Raw genomic sequence first — 14,283 nt, 5'->3', positions numbered from 1 at the left:
CATTTAACAAATGCAGTATTTGAAACAAGTGCTGCCTTCCTACATGTCTGACCTAGGTTCTCAGGCAGATGATGTACGCCACAGATACATTTCCTGGATTCGCTGGCCACTGGACCAAAATAATAAATAATCGCAGGCTACATTATTCGAAACTATCATTTTCTTTTCAGATGTGCTAAATTGACAGTCGTTTTGATGTTGACAATCAATTAAACCTTTTAACCAATTAAACAATCAACCTACAATCAATAAAAAGGGTTTAAATTAGGTTAAGTTATGATTTATTTACGGGTAAGAGTATTATTTGATAGTTAAAGTGCCCCCACCAAGGTGGCCGCAACGTAGGCACGTTGAAAAGCGGGGCCACGTAGTGACGTCATAAACAGTGGCCGGAAATCATAAACAGCGTCGTCCTGTGTTGAAGCGATGGCTGGGCTCCTGAAAAAGGTACAAGCAGAGGTCAATGTTTATAGTTTTGTCACACACGAAATAAACAACTAAAAGGAATATTAGCTCCCCAATTGTTTGTTTAGTCATTGCTATTCAACAGAGTGTTTCGTATTAGACGTCAAAGTAAAGTGACCGCTCTAGCTAGCGGGAAGCTGAACTCATTTCATGAGCCATGATTCGAATCGAGCGTATACGTAAATTGTCACTATAAAATTCTTCGCATTCGACGATGTGGCGATGTGTGTTTCACACATTATAAAGAAAATAAAGCTGATTTTGCAGCTCATTACAAGCCTATCAACATCACTTATCTCGCGGCAAGAATATAAATGCAGTATTTATTATGGCAGTTTTGTCATGGGAAAATCTTGGGATTTGAGGAAATAAATGCATTTTCATATCTATGGAGCAATCACGGGTGTTTATTAATGTATAACAACAACAAAAAAGGAGTGATGTGTTATCTTCATATAAAATATGTTAGCGCCTTCAGCATTTTAGTAGCAATGAGTGTCGAAATGGTTTTAATTTGTGCCGATATGGGATTTTGGGGTAATATCAACCCAAATAAATGTACAGGCTTGTAATAATGTTGTTTATATTTGTAAAAGGTTCCTTAAAAATGCGATATGTGTTTCCATGCTGTCATTAAATCCCCAATGTTCTCTTGTAGACAACCGGCCTGGTGGGCCTGGCAGTCTCCAACAATCCACATGAGGTAAGACGCCAACATCCAGCGCACAGCCAGCAAACCAAAGTCGTCAGTAGGGATGACTTTGGGTAAGAATGGAGTGCACATCACGTCAGCAACATGAAGCTTAGTGCTCTGTGATGATTGATCCAGGTTGCTCATTTTGCAGCAGGTAACTGCAGAGGCACCTTGAGCTAAAGACACAGAAAACATATTTTCAAGTTCAACAGCTTTAACGTAAAACTAATACCAAAACTAATGTAAACTAAACTGAAGCATTTTATAAATATAAATAATATAAAAATGAACAAACCCGCTCTAAAAACTAATTAAAAGTAAGTGAATTTAAGAAACAAAATAAAAACGAACTCTAATTAAAAAAAAAAAAAGAAGCCTATACTTACTTGGTTTATATTTGATATTTACATTCAGTGTTTCTCACAGATTTGAAATCTACTTGGGTGGGTGTAATCGGGTAGTTGGACTCCTTGGGGGGGGGGGGGGGGGGGGGGGGGGTTATTCCCAATCCTGCTACTTGCGTCTCCTCTAACCTCATGATCCACAAGTGAGTGACTGCGAACTAATATTACATGCGGTATATCTGGTAGCGACATGTTATTTTTTTTAAAAATATATATATATATATATATATATATATTTTTTTTTTATTGAATTCATTAATTTATTGAATTAAATTTTCTTGAAATCTACTTGGGTGGTGGCCAGTTTACTAGGGAGGCCCGCCCCAGTATTAACATGGTGTGGGAAACACTGACATTTGTTTGACAAGCTTAAAATTAAGGTGGGAAAACTATGCAAGAAAATAAGAATTTGAAAAGAGGGCAAATCATTTTTCCTGATACTGTATCATGTAAATACTGTACATGATTCATGTAGAAAAAACTGGGAATCCTTTAAAGTCTTATTGAAATGATGAATGGGGAAAAAACATTCTTGTCTTTGTTTCCCTACCTGTCATTCTTCGAAACTGCACTCAGCGACTGAGGATTCTCTACACCAAAATCCTGACAGTGCTGCAGACCATGCCACAAGACGCTGCCTACAGGAAGTATACTCAACAATTGGTCAGCGAGAGGTTAAACCATGTCAAAGCGGTGAGCACCTTCTCAATATTTCAAAAACAACAACAACCTGAGATTTTGTGTGAACTGCTAAGTCGAAAAAAACATGTTTGCTTTTGAGACTGTCTGTGTGCACATAGCGCAAAGTGAAACTTTCAAGATTTAAATAAGACTGACAATAAAATGATGAATAATGTTTCATGCTCTCACAGGAGACCGACGTTGAAAATTTGGAGAAGAAGATCAATTGTGGACAGATTGAAGAGGTCATTTTTCAGGTAATGTTTACTTCGGTACTATTTGAGTCAAGAATGTACTGCATCATTGATTTTGTAGAGAAATGCCATCATGTGAATGTAGTTGTCAACTTGGTTTCATTTAAATGGAATGAGTTCAAGTAATACAACTGCAGAGTGGATGATGTGGAACAATCAAATGTGCTGTTTTCATGTTTACAGGCAGAATGCGAGCTGACTCTATCAAGAAAAATGATCGAGTGGAAAGCATGGGAGCCGCTGATTGAGGAGCCTCCTCCCAACCAGTGGAAGTGGCCCATCTGAAAAAAAAATCTTGTTAATTATATTACTGATGCTATTATTAATAAAATGAATACTCATTGGATCCAAATTGCTTGCTTTTCTTGATGTCATTTTTATCACCTAGCTTTTCTAATAAATACACTGTGGCGTGGATGTAATTACGTTAGTTTCTAATAATTCATAAAAGGGAAAAGGAAAAGGCGGGGTGAGGTGGAAAGAAGTGTAGCAAAGACAGGAAAAACTAAGTGGCAATGTGAAGCGGAAGCACTCGATGTCAGACATTTAGCACAGTTTGCGGGCATAGGCTACTGTTAACGTAACTAAGAATAATAACATAAAAATGTCATATTATTATGAAAACATAATAAGCTTTTAATTCTTTAGTAAAAATCTTTGCAAGCTTTTCCAAGCTTCAACTCATTTGAACATACATGAGATCGACCTGATACATTCTCGCCTCTCAAGACTTTGAGTAAGCATCAGTCATGTGGTCTCCAAGGCAGCCATATGATGACGTCATAGATGACTTATTTTGGGGGAAATCAAGGCAAGTATAGGCTACATTTGCATTACACATAATCAATTAATCATCCATCCATTTGTTCGCAAATTCTATTTAGCTGCAGACTCCTACACAGTACTGTTTTGCATAGTTATGTGATGTGTTTTTGTGTGTGCAATTATTGTACAGTATTGCAGTAATCATATTTTATTTGAATTTGATCTTTAATTGTTGTAGTTATAATTCGTTATCATTACTATTGTCTTTACTCAGGTAGGCCTACAGGGTTTTTATTTGTTTGGGAAGGGTATTCATATTATTATTTCGCGTAATTTTACATTTATTTGTCATGCATGTAAATAAGTTCCATCCATTGTCTTTCCCACTTTTCCAGATTTAGCCCTCAACCACCCATTCACGACATTTTTCTAAGTTTGATCACGTTGGGACTGACCCGGAAGTATTCCAAACGGAGCGCAATATAAATCCAAAGCGGACGTAGAGGCGCCCTCTACAAACTGAGTCGTAACTACCTTGCAAATCGTCATCGAGTAGGAGTGCTGCTGCTGCTGCTGCTGCTGCTGACTTCACTTGGTTTTGATATTGGAATTAACGCCTGAACTCGAGCCACGAGGTTGGTGTTTTATTTTGTTTATTTCTCTAATGGGTTTGCCTTATTTTGGAATGATGTCAAAGGTTGATTGGCGATGTGGTCGTTCATTTGCTCTATCAATTTAATGTTGATTTCTGGAAGTCACGTCAGTTGACTAAAGTGATTTTAAAGCACATGTTGCCGGGTCACGTGCTCACACTGCATGGCCAATGTTTGACTTTGGGCTTACCTGTCAAACAATCAGTCTTGAATGAAATTAATTACTTTTTTTTTTCTTCTTCCCGTTTTTAATCACATACTTTAATGAGTAGGAATTGTTTCAACGTTGTTAAACGTAATTAAAAATAAAATTACTATGATAAGAAAAATTTAAAATTGGTACTTTCAGGGGTCAAACTATTTAAATTTTTACCATTGGCATATCAAATTCAATGTGATACAGAAGTGTGCATTTTATGTTCATATCTTACGGCCCAAAAAACAAATGAGGATTTAGAATTCCTTCTGGATAAAGGTGAAAAAACAGTGTGCCGCAGCGGTTCAACAACAGATTATTTGCAAAATATTTCATCCCATTCAAACAGGCTTAGGATAGGCGCCAGGCACTGCTTTATTTTGGAGGGTTTTGGCAAAGTCAAATGAAAGAAGTACTTGTTTCCTCTCGGTTTTCATTTTAGTTTGACTTTGAACAAATACAAACATTGTATTAGTAGTCCAATTTAGAATATTGATCTAAGATCATAAATGCACAGCGATGCACCTACGTCGATCGCATGCTAAAAATGCTCGCTACTCAAGTGAAGTTTCACAAATACTGTTAATGCCTCTTTATTTATATATAAAAATATTATATATATATATATATATATATATATATATATATATATATATATATATATATATATATATATATATATATATATATATATATATATATATATATATATATATATATATATATATATATATATATATATATATATAATTAGTTCTGCCTCCTGTTTACATTTGGGTGTAATTCCACTGTTGGCCACTAGATGAGATACTACATTTGACAAAAAAAGACGACTGGAAACAGTATTTCAGATAATCTTAGATTTTGCTGTCGCCTATTGAATGTCACTCCTTTAATCTTTCTTTTTATACCTACAGAATGTGAGAGAAGTTTGTTAGTTTTGAAACAGTTGCATTTTTACTGTAAAAAAGTAAAAGCATGTAGGCCTATATTTCCATACCTTTTATTAAAAAAAAACATGACATTATTATTATCCCTAAAATGTCATTAAATAATCAAAAATGTTGATCATTGTTTTCCAAAGCAAATGTTTTATTTTGAGTCAACACAGAGATAATTCGCTTTCATTGAAGACTACAGAAATCAGATATTTACTATTGAGAAGCGGGAAGTCTGAACATTTGGACAATTTTAAATGTGAGGGGGGTATCTAACAGATTAATCTATTATCCAAAAATAATTATCGATGAGTTTGATAATCTATTAGTTTAATTAATGGTAGCACCTCTATTTCCCCTCTGTTTTAGTTGTGGAGCCTAGCAATGGTGCAGCTTCCGCCTTCCCCTAAAAGGGGTGTCACACTTGCCAGTGAACAATCAGATGAGAAGAAGGAAAGAATGGAAGGTTCTGTGATTGTTGCCAGTCCAAAAGGAGACTTGCCTGCAAGCCCGGGTAGCCCGCCGACCTTTGACTTCCCCACTTCCTATTCTGGGTATGAAACCTACATAGAAGATGGACTGATCTGCCTCAAACACAAGATCCGCAACTTGGAGAAAAAGAAGGTAGGAACAGGAAAATGTGGGAAAATATCTTATTGGAGTGCGTGTGGATTATTTATTTACGGGTTTTGGTCTTGCTTGTCGTAGCTGAAACTGGAACACTATAAGAAATGCCTTGACTCGGGTGAGAGTCTGAACAAAGACCAAATGGTGAGAACATGTTTTCAAAATGACATCGAATTGTGTGGTTACCATGACTAAGCTGTTAGTTTGATATATTTTTTCCCTTTAGGCTGCTACTGATCATTATGAGCAAGTGGTGCATAACTTGAAGTTTGCCAAGGAGCTCCATAAAACCCTAGACAGCTTGACTCAAAACGTAAGAGTTTAATCGCTAGTTGACACTTACTTGATCAGAAGAGTAACATTTGCCCCGGACAAAACAGCTGCTGACGTCACAGAAGAAAGCAGTCAAGAGAGAGCATTTGGTCAGGATGGAAGTGGAGAGGCGGCGGCTAAGCATGGTGCTGCGAGTCCAACACCTTCTAACCAGCATACAACAGGCACACGTTAAGAAAGACCTGCTACACGGATACAACCAGGCACCTTACCTACCAGCGCGCCATCTGAACAGCTTGAGCCAGCTGGCCGCATTACTCGGACAAGGGCACAATGACAAACAGAGGTGAGTTACATTTGTGCCCATTTTAGTTTTTCAAGCTCGACTTGATTTTGACTACTGTTCTTGCAAACGGGAGTAGACGTCACATAATGGACTAAAATTTGCATGAATTTTGTCTTTGCTGTGTTGAAGTTTAGAGCAGCAGATGGAGCACGCGGCTGTGATCTACATTGACCTCTTGGAGGGAGAAGAAAAACCAGTGGTTGGATCGACCTGTACGTATGGGAGAATTTACCGACGGGCGTGACTCCAGCGCTCGACGTGATCGTTACAATTCAAAGGTCCTCTGTCCCTGGCAACCGTAGTGCTCATGAGCAAACTACTGAAACCCCCAATTTCTCCTGCTACTGTGTTAACAGTTTGTAGCTACAGTAATGGCTGCTAGAGGGCGCTAGAGCGCTGCCCAACCACTTAGCTAAGTCACCCTCGGCGTGTGAAGGAAGGAACCATGTGGTTTAAAAACAGGATTGTCTCAAATTTGTTTTGCAGACAAATTGCTGAAAGAAGAGCTTAGCAAATTGCTGAACTGCAAGTACTTCTCTTGTCTTCCTTCCAAAACAACTCCAGGTATGTTCATGCAGGTACAGCTGACATTGTTGTGATTACAGCCAATGTTTGACTCCCATGCTGTGACAGTGCTATTAAGACTCATTTTTATGCTAATGTATAAAAAGACTGACCTTAACACATCTTGATGTTGGCCTTTTTAAGAGGACAACAATGGCGAGCATATTATAAATAATAATAATGATGGTGACAATTACATCAAAGTATCTTTTTGTGACTGTCCGATCTCTTTGTTTGTCTTTGATAGCCAAATCCAAGTTGATGTGCTCTGAAGTTTCTAAAGCGGTAAGGTCACAATTCACTTGTTTGTTTTTAAAGAGGGGAAACTGAAACTCTACAGTCGAACCTTTTGAGGTCAAATATAATCTGTTCCAGTACGCTGCTCAACATCTGACTATTTTACTACGACTACTACCCCCGTTGCATTAGAAAGTTGTTGTTGTTTTTTCTTATTTGATTTTAACTCATTCGCTGCCATTGATGCCTATAAACGTCAAAAATTCATTTTAACTACTTCTATTAGTTTAACATTTTCCCCCCATTTTTGTTAACGAGAGTATGGAAACCTAAACATTTTGTTTTGAATAATCTTTTTTTTTTTAGGGCGACATGCGATTACATTTTTTTAATTGTAATTAATCACATAATTTCAATAGTTGACTCACAATTAATAATTTTTCTTCTAGGTTTTCATACTCTTGTTAACAAAAGTGGGAAAACATGTTAAACTATAATAGAATAGTTCAAATGAATTTTTGATGTCTATAGCCGTCAATGGCAGTGAATGAGTTAATCAATTATTGTCTGTCCAAAACAAAAACTTTTGAGCTATTGTTCCACTGAAATACAGCTTTAACAACTTTTCATTACTATTTAATTTCATGACCCTTTTTCCACGGCTGTAACTTAATGTCTGCCATTGCGTTTTCTTGCTCAGAATTCTAATGACAAGTTTGTTGTTCTGGGACAGGATGAGCCAATTGACTGGTGGGATTTGGATTTCTCAGATGAAGGCACCACACCTCAGGCCGCAGTCACCAAACCATGGAAAGGAGCAGCCACTTTCATCCCCAAAGCGCCCGTTGCCAGCAAGTGCAAATCAGCTGCTAGTAGGCAGGTAAGCTAATGCCACCTTGGCTTCATGTTTTGTTAGACCTATATTGGTGAAAAGTTGCAGCCACACAAACCTAGCTTTTTCAGAGAAATGTCTCTGAAGTACGGCTAACTTTTTATTTTTATTTATTTTATTTTTTATTTTTTTAGATATTGGATAAAAAAAATCCATGTACATGTGATTCCACTGAACCGCAGTCCAATAGTACCAATATTCTTGGCCTAAAAAAATAAGTTGGTATAATCTTGTAAGAGTGCAAACGGTTTAGTATGGCACAAAAAGAATAGAGGGAAGAAAATAGCAATAAAAGTTTACAGGAACAACAAAACCACACTGTGGCGATTTTAAAGTAATGTCAAAAAAACAAAAAGTGAGAAAACATCATTCACAGTTCTAATCATCACAATTACAACAAATGTCATCCTTGGGACAGAAAACAGGATGATAATGTCATGTGAATGTGTTAATTTTCTTTGATTTCAGGAAAAGCAGAGGAAAAGTAAAAGAAAGCAAAGTTCCAAAGTCGTGAGTACAAAATTGTTTATTACCCCCAAAAATGTTGAACATGACGCCTTGTGATTGTTGGCAGGGCGCTGACAAAGGTTTACCTGAAATGCAATTCAACTCTCCAACCTTACCCAAAGACCCTGTGATGAGGAAAAAACAGTTGGAGGACTTGATGACCAACATCCATGGCTCTTTTACTTTCATGCAGGTGGAATGTAGCAATTGAAAACTTGGACCAGTGTGCTAGCAAATTGATAGAAAACACAAGCTTTGATGGCAGGTACTGATTTTTACATTTTGTCTCCAGGATTCTCTTCTCGATTGTGTGTCCTCCCCGGAAAATGGAAACTCGAGATTTAAAAAGGAGCCATCAGAATTGTCGTCATCTCCTCTGGGTAATTGTCAAATTTTAGAATGAATGCTGAATAGGTTTGTGTCGCTGAAGTGCCAAAGAAAGAAAACTATCAATTTAGAACTGTACATTTTTGTATCGTAGCAATCCCTTAACGCGATGCAAATTGGCAGTCAGGCAATAGTAAGTAATCGGCATCGCAAATTATATTACACCAGTAGTGGTAATGTTCGTTCGCACTTCCAACTTTGGCCGTTGCATTCTATTAGTTCACCACTGGATGGCGCTAAATTCTATACACAGTCCCATGCCTAACTCTTGTTGACTTATCAATTGTATTTACTTAACTACTGTTGTGGCATTTTCAGCAGTTAGGAGAGATAAATGAAATGATCTGGAAAACAATTTGTCTTTTGGGTTTCTATATATTTAAAGCTTCAAATATACACAAGTCAATGTGTGAGAGTGCGCAGTAAGATTCACAGAAAGATTGTTTATGCTGCCTAGTTAGGAATTTGGGAGGAGAAAGGGAGGGTCAGCTAGACAGGAAAGCAAGCTGTCTGTTCCCAGCAGGCTAATCAGGCAGGCTTTGGTATTGCTTCACATGCAAGAAGTGAAAAGCCCATTAACAAAAATACAGGTGTCCACAATACAGTAAGTTATAAATTTATGTTTATGTGCTGAATAATTATTTTCCATAACGCTACTTATATTTATTTTCTTTTACCTCTGTTTACCGCGGACCGATTTTATTTAATTTTTTTAATTCCATGTACATCACTTTGTATGCAGCAACAATTGTTTTAAAGTGCTTTATAATCAAGTTGAGTTGCGCATCAAGGATGTGCTGATGAAATGTAAAGCACAGTCTTTACAATAATATTGATTTGTATAGTTTGAGAAAAATTATTTACCCCAAATATTTCATACGTGGTGTTCTTTCTCCCAAACAACAGCTGTAAGGAACTCAGGTGATGCCCTGCCAAAAGAAATGCATGTAAGCAGTCATTTACATTTAGCAGTGTCTATCAAACACACTGGAAATAGTTTTTGTGACGTGAAAAAAAATGACACCAAGAAATCTTTTCAAATTTTCCACCATTAATGTGACTACAATTATAAATTTAATCTTTGGTGCAGAATATCATCCAAATATTCCGAGAATCTTAAATGGCAAGGCCGAAAGCCAACTTTGAAATACCCGTGACCTTCGAACCTTTAGGCCATCCGTGTTTTTCTTCATCTGGACCTGGGGTCTTCGTCAAAGTTCCAAATAACAGTCAGTGTTGGGACACAAACTTTAGACTTCCCCAAGAAATCGGAAAATACGAGGAACAATCATCATCTTTGAAATAAAGTCTTGTTGTACTGTTTACAGGTCACACTAAAGGTGGAAAGTGTTTACAAATGATTTATCTTGGTCTTTTTTTTTTTTAACCACCACAAAAACATGACATCTGAACAGGGGTGTGTTGACTTTTTACATATATACTGTGTATATATATATATATATATATATATATATCTACTGTCATGGTAAAGTGTTAATCACTTCATCTGCGTTCACAGTCCACCCCGTTGCCTACCAGACTTCTAGACTGCAAAGCCAGACTGACAAATGGGGATCAGTGCCTAAAAAGCTTTGGGCTGGAGATTTCCTCACATGTAAGATTCTGTGTAACAGTATGACATGTTTTGCAATATCAATTTTCACCCCATGTTTGTTTCGTCCTTCTACAGGAGCCTCTGCATTTGGCTGAACAGAAGAAATTTCCTTCACCGTTGTTTTCCACGCCGGAGTCTGCCATCTCTGTCAGTCTGAAGTAGTGTTAATTTTTTCCTGCCATTTTAAAATCTGGTCTCTGTTTTAGTCCAGTTTCAATCACGGTTGTTGGTTTTTAATCATAGTTAGTTAACCTCATGCTGTTTTTATTTAGTGTATTTTTAGTCTAATATAAATCTATCATTTTAGTCCAAGAAAATATAATTTTATATGTCTAGTTTTAGTCAGGATAATCATTTTACCCCTGTATATATATTTTTTGTCAGCAGATTATGTTGAACATTTCGGATCTAAAACTATCACATAAAATGTTCTCATCTTTTTGATGAAACACAATTACAATATATCAACAAGTGGCTATGAGCTAGTAAATTAGTTAGCGGTCAGATTAACATTATTGTTGGAATGTTATGTTATAACTATTATTTATTTATTTATTTTTTAAACAAAAAAAAACTTTTCACCGTGAATCCACCTCCTGTTTGTGCATGTTTCACTCACTAGCTGCAGATTTGAAAGGGGGTGTGTCACAGTGATAGATTAGCAGACAAGATTTTACAAAATCATATAATGTTCGTCTCGTTTTTGTTCATGAACAAAAATGTCCATAGATTTTAATCCAATTTTTATTAAGTGAAGTACATTTTCGTCTCTTCTTCATTAGTCGACAAAAATGCATATGGATTTAGTCAATGTAGGTTTTAGTCCGGGGAAAAATGTGCGTTGACTGAATTATTTTTGTTTAGTTTCTGTTGACGAAATTGACACTAGTTAGAAGTCCATATGTGTTGGAGGGTGGAAAATATGGAGTCACTTCAGATGGGTATTACACATTGATAAACGTGATATTTTGCCCCATGTCTAATATGTACTCTGTGACTCTCCTCATTTTCCCGAAGCTGGGACATGAACTCGTGTTATCATACTTTGTGTTCCTCAGGCACTGGTAGCTGAACCGGGCAAGATTTCTCCCTGTGACAGGATGGCACTGAGCATCTCCATCCCTGCTCCAAAGCACACATTCTCCACACCGCCCACAAGGCAAACTGTCACCTCCGTGCAATTTCATGACATGCCATCAGTAAGTCTTCAAACTTATTTGATCTCGTTGAAAGATAATTGAGCAAACTGCTCTCCGTTATGGACAATCATTTGCATCCTCTCCATGAAAGACTTGAGCAACAAAAGGGCTTTTTGTCCAAGACTCATTCAACTCTGCTGCTCTCATTTCAGTCACGTCGCAACACCCCCCTGTGTATGAGCTTTATTTCTTAGTTAAACTTCATTAATTGTGCAAGCTTGACTATAGGATGAATTTCAATAGCGATATCATGCTAATTTAGACACCAATCTCTTTGTGTTCTAGGCCTTCAACGGGAGTGCAAAGGTCGAGCCAAAGTACAGCAATTCCAGCACCCAAACACCACCCGAGTTTGCACCCTCAGAATACGACTCGCAGACGCTGGGTACGTCTCTGCCAAAGTTGTCTAAACTTGTATTCAATTTCACTAAATAAGCTGCATAGACTGCAGCCAAATAGTTTCATGGTATTGTGTAAAACATTTTAAGCAGGAATCACATTTTGATACTGGCCTCTGATTTGTGTTTGGCAGGCGGGACGTGCATTTTCCAGACTCATCTCAAGAACTACGGCCCGCTCTTCGGTGCTCCAAGGGTAAGTCAATCTCTTAAAAGGGAAGTCAACCCCCCACAAAAATTATTGACAATAATGTTGTATGTGACCCCACTGGTTTAAACATGACATTATGGTTAATTTTACATTTGTGGAATATGAGTTAAGCGGCCATTTTGCCACTTGCTGTCGACTCAAGATGACATCACAGTGGCTCAGGTCTCGGGTAGCAACCAATCACAGCTCAGCTTCAGAAAATGGATCGGTCGTTGCTTGAGCCCTGAGCAAATGTGATGTCATCTTCAGTCGACAGCAAGTGGCAAAATGGCCGCCCCCTGAGATGGATAAAAATGGCTGGATTTTGGTTCATAACTCATATACCACAAATGTAATATTAATCAGAATGTCATGTTTAGACAAGTGAGGTCACGTATAAAAATGTATTGTCAAGAAATGTTTCAGGTTGACTTCCACTTTAAGCTTGCTACTGGTAAACGCTTCGTGGTAGGAGAGGGAGAAAAAAAACTGAGATGATGTATTTGCACAAGTGTGCACACCCTCTCCTAACTTGGGATGTGGCAGTGAATTACATAAGTTTGACTACATCTTCCATGTAGTTAGTGTGCATGTACATGCTGAGCAGAAGTTAGCATGCCAAGTGCTGCCTGCGTGTTCAAAATACGTTTTATAGTCTTTAATATGTTTGTAGGACTCTGGATCCCAACATGTCTGTGGATGTGGAGAACAGCATCATCCCAGTGGTAAGGACACAATCTTTTCTACTCCTTTAAAAAAAAAAAAAAAAAAAAAAAACTTTCTTGAATACAGGACCAGCCACGGACAAAGACATATTATACACGTGGGCTTTGTAGATATGGGGTGCGATTTTGAACTCTAATTCTCATTTTTCTTTCATTAACAATTACGTCTGTGTGTACATTATTCTGCCTTTACAAAGATAATGCTCCGCTTTGATTGACACAGTCAAAGGTACACAATTTTTTTTTTCTCTCCCCCGTTTCTTCTGTAGCAGCCTGGCGCGAGTCGTCTGGGGTGAGCAGCCCAGACCGTGCGGAAGAATTCACAATGGCGGACTCAGGACATGGCGATTCCCTGCCCGTCTCCGTCGTAGAAGTCCCGCATAGTCCTCAGGGCCACCATCATACTTCCGTTCTTCCCATGCAACTTTACCCTGTCTCCCAGCCACTGAGAGTTGCATTCACGGCCTCTCGCACCGTCAATTTTGCTCCGGGCAACCTGGACCAGCCCATTGTTTTTGATCAGCTGCACTGCAACTTCGGAGAGATGTTCGACACACACATTGGCTGCTTTACCTGTCCTGTAAATGGACTGTATGTTTTCATGTTCCACATCCTTAAGCTGGCAATTAATGTGCCGCTTTACATCAACCTGATGTGCAATGAAGAGGTAATGGTGTCGGCGTACGCCAATGATGGTGCGCCGGATCACGAGACCGCCAGCAACCATGCCATCTTACCCCTCTTCCAAGGTGATCAGGTTTGGCTCCGATTACATCGCGGTGCCATTTATGGAAGCACCTGGAAGTATAGTACATTTTCTGGTTTTCTGCTTTACCAGGACTGAGTTCTGTGCACTATTTTGGCTTTGTACCAAACTGTTGACACATCATTAGGTCGGCCAGCATACTAGTACCCTTTTTCACCCAAAAGCTAATTATAGATATACGCGTCTTTAAAATGCGAAATTGGGTTTCTGACTTATTTATTGACCTAAGTAGACCAACAACTTGATCGCAATGCAATGTCCGTAGCATGAAGGTAAAATGTGGACAGTCAAACTTGCTGTGGGCTCTGATGGAAGGAAAACTGTTTTGGTGGTGGGTATGGTGTTGAACACAAATGGCCAGTATGTTGAATTAAAATCCAAACTAAAGAGGTCAATTTAGCCTCTTGACGTGGCTTAATAAAACTTGAGCAGTAATTCTTGTGTGTTTGTATTTTCTTTTTCTAATTGTCTATAAGTGCATTGCTCACATGATGACTAGTGATGGGA

The 14,283-nt window shown here is 38.1% G+C and overlaps 2 protein-coding genes across 3 annotated transcripts; both read left to right on the top strand.

The window, feature by feature from the left end:
• The first annotated feature begins 384 nt into the window (after positions 1-384).
• ndufa5 (NADH:ubiquinone oxidoreductase subunit A5) lies at positions 385-2,850 on the top strand. Its single transcript, XM_086060144.1, has 5 exons — positions 385-447; positions 1,124-1,168; positions 2,140-2,256; positions 2,436-2,501; positions 2,682-2,850. Exons 1-5 carry the CDS (start codon positions 427-429, stop codon positions 2,781-2,783), a joined length of 351 nt encoding a protein of 116 aa, XP_085916270.1. The 5' UTR covers positions 385-426; the 3' UTR covers positions 2,784-2,850.
• A 159-nt stretch (positions 2,851-3,009) lies between these two features.
• On the top strand, positions 3,010-14,211 carry caprin2 (caprin family member 2). Of its 2 annotated transcripts, XM_086060142.1 has the most exons (20): positions 3,010-3,898; positions 5,420-5,674; positions 5,759-5,821; positions 5,904-5,990; positions 6,058-6,296; positions 6,426-6,508; positions 6,783-6,860; positions 7,108-7,145; positions 7,831-7,977; positions 8,458-8,499; positions 8,564-8,689; positions 8,789-8,876; positions 9,790-9,830; positions 10,403-10,498; positions 10,574-10,645; positions 11,557-11,697; positions 11,983-12,082; positions 12,230-12,291; positions 12,959-13,010; positions 13,280-14,211. In XM_086060142.1, exons 2-20 carry the CDS (start codon positions 5,435-5,437, stop codon positions 13,852-13,854), a joined length of 2,370 nt encoding a protein of 789 aa, XP_085916268.1. In that variant the 5' UTR covers positions 3,010-3,898; positions 5,420-5,434; the 3' UTR covers positions 13,855-14,211. The 2 variants fall into 2 exon arrangements, with proteins under 2 accessions (XP_085916268.1, XP_085916269.1); XM_086060143.1 differs by lacking the exon at positions 8,458-8,499.
• The last annotated feature ends 72 nt before the right edge of the window (positions 14,212-14,283 follow it).

This window comes from Leptonotus elevatus, chromosome 17, assembly GCF_054856555.1.
Source record: "Leptonotus elevatus isolate MCC_2025b chromosome 17, RoL_Lele_1.0, whole genome shotgun sequence".
Taxonomy (NCBI): Eukaryota; Metazoa; Chordata; class Actinopteri; order Syngnathiformes; family Syngnathidae; genus Leptonotus; species Leptonotus elevatus.
This window is presented reverse-complemented; position numbering and strand designations above follow the sequence as displayed.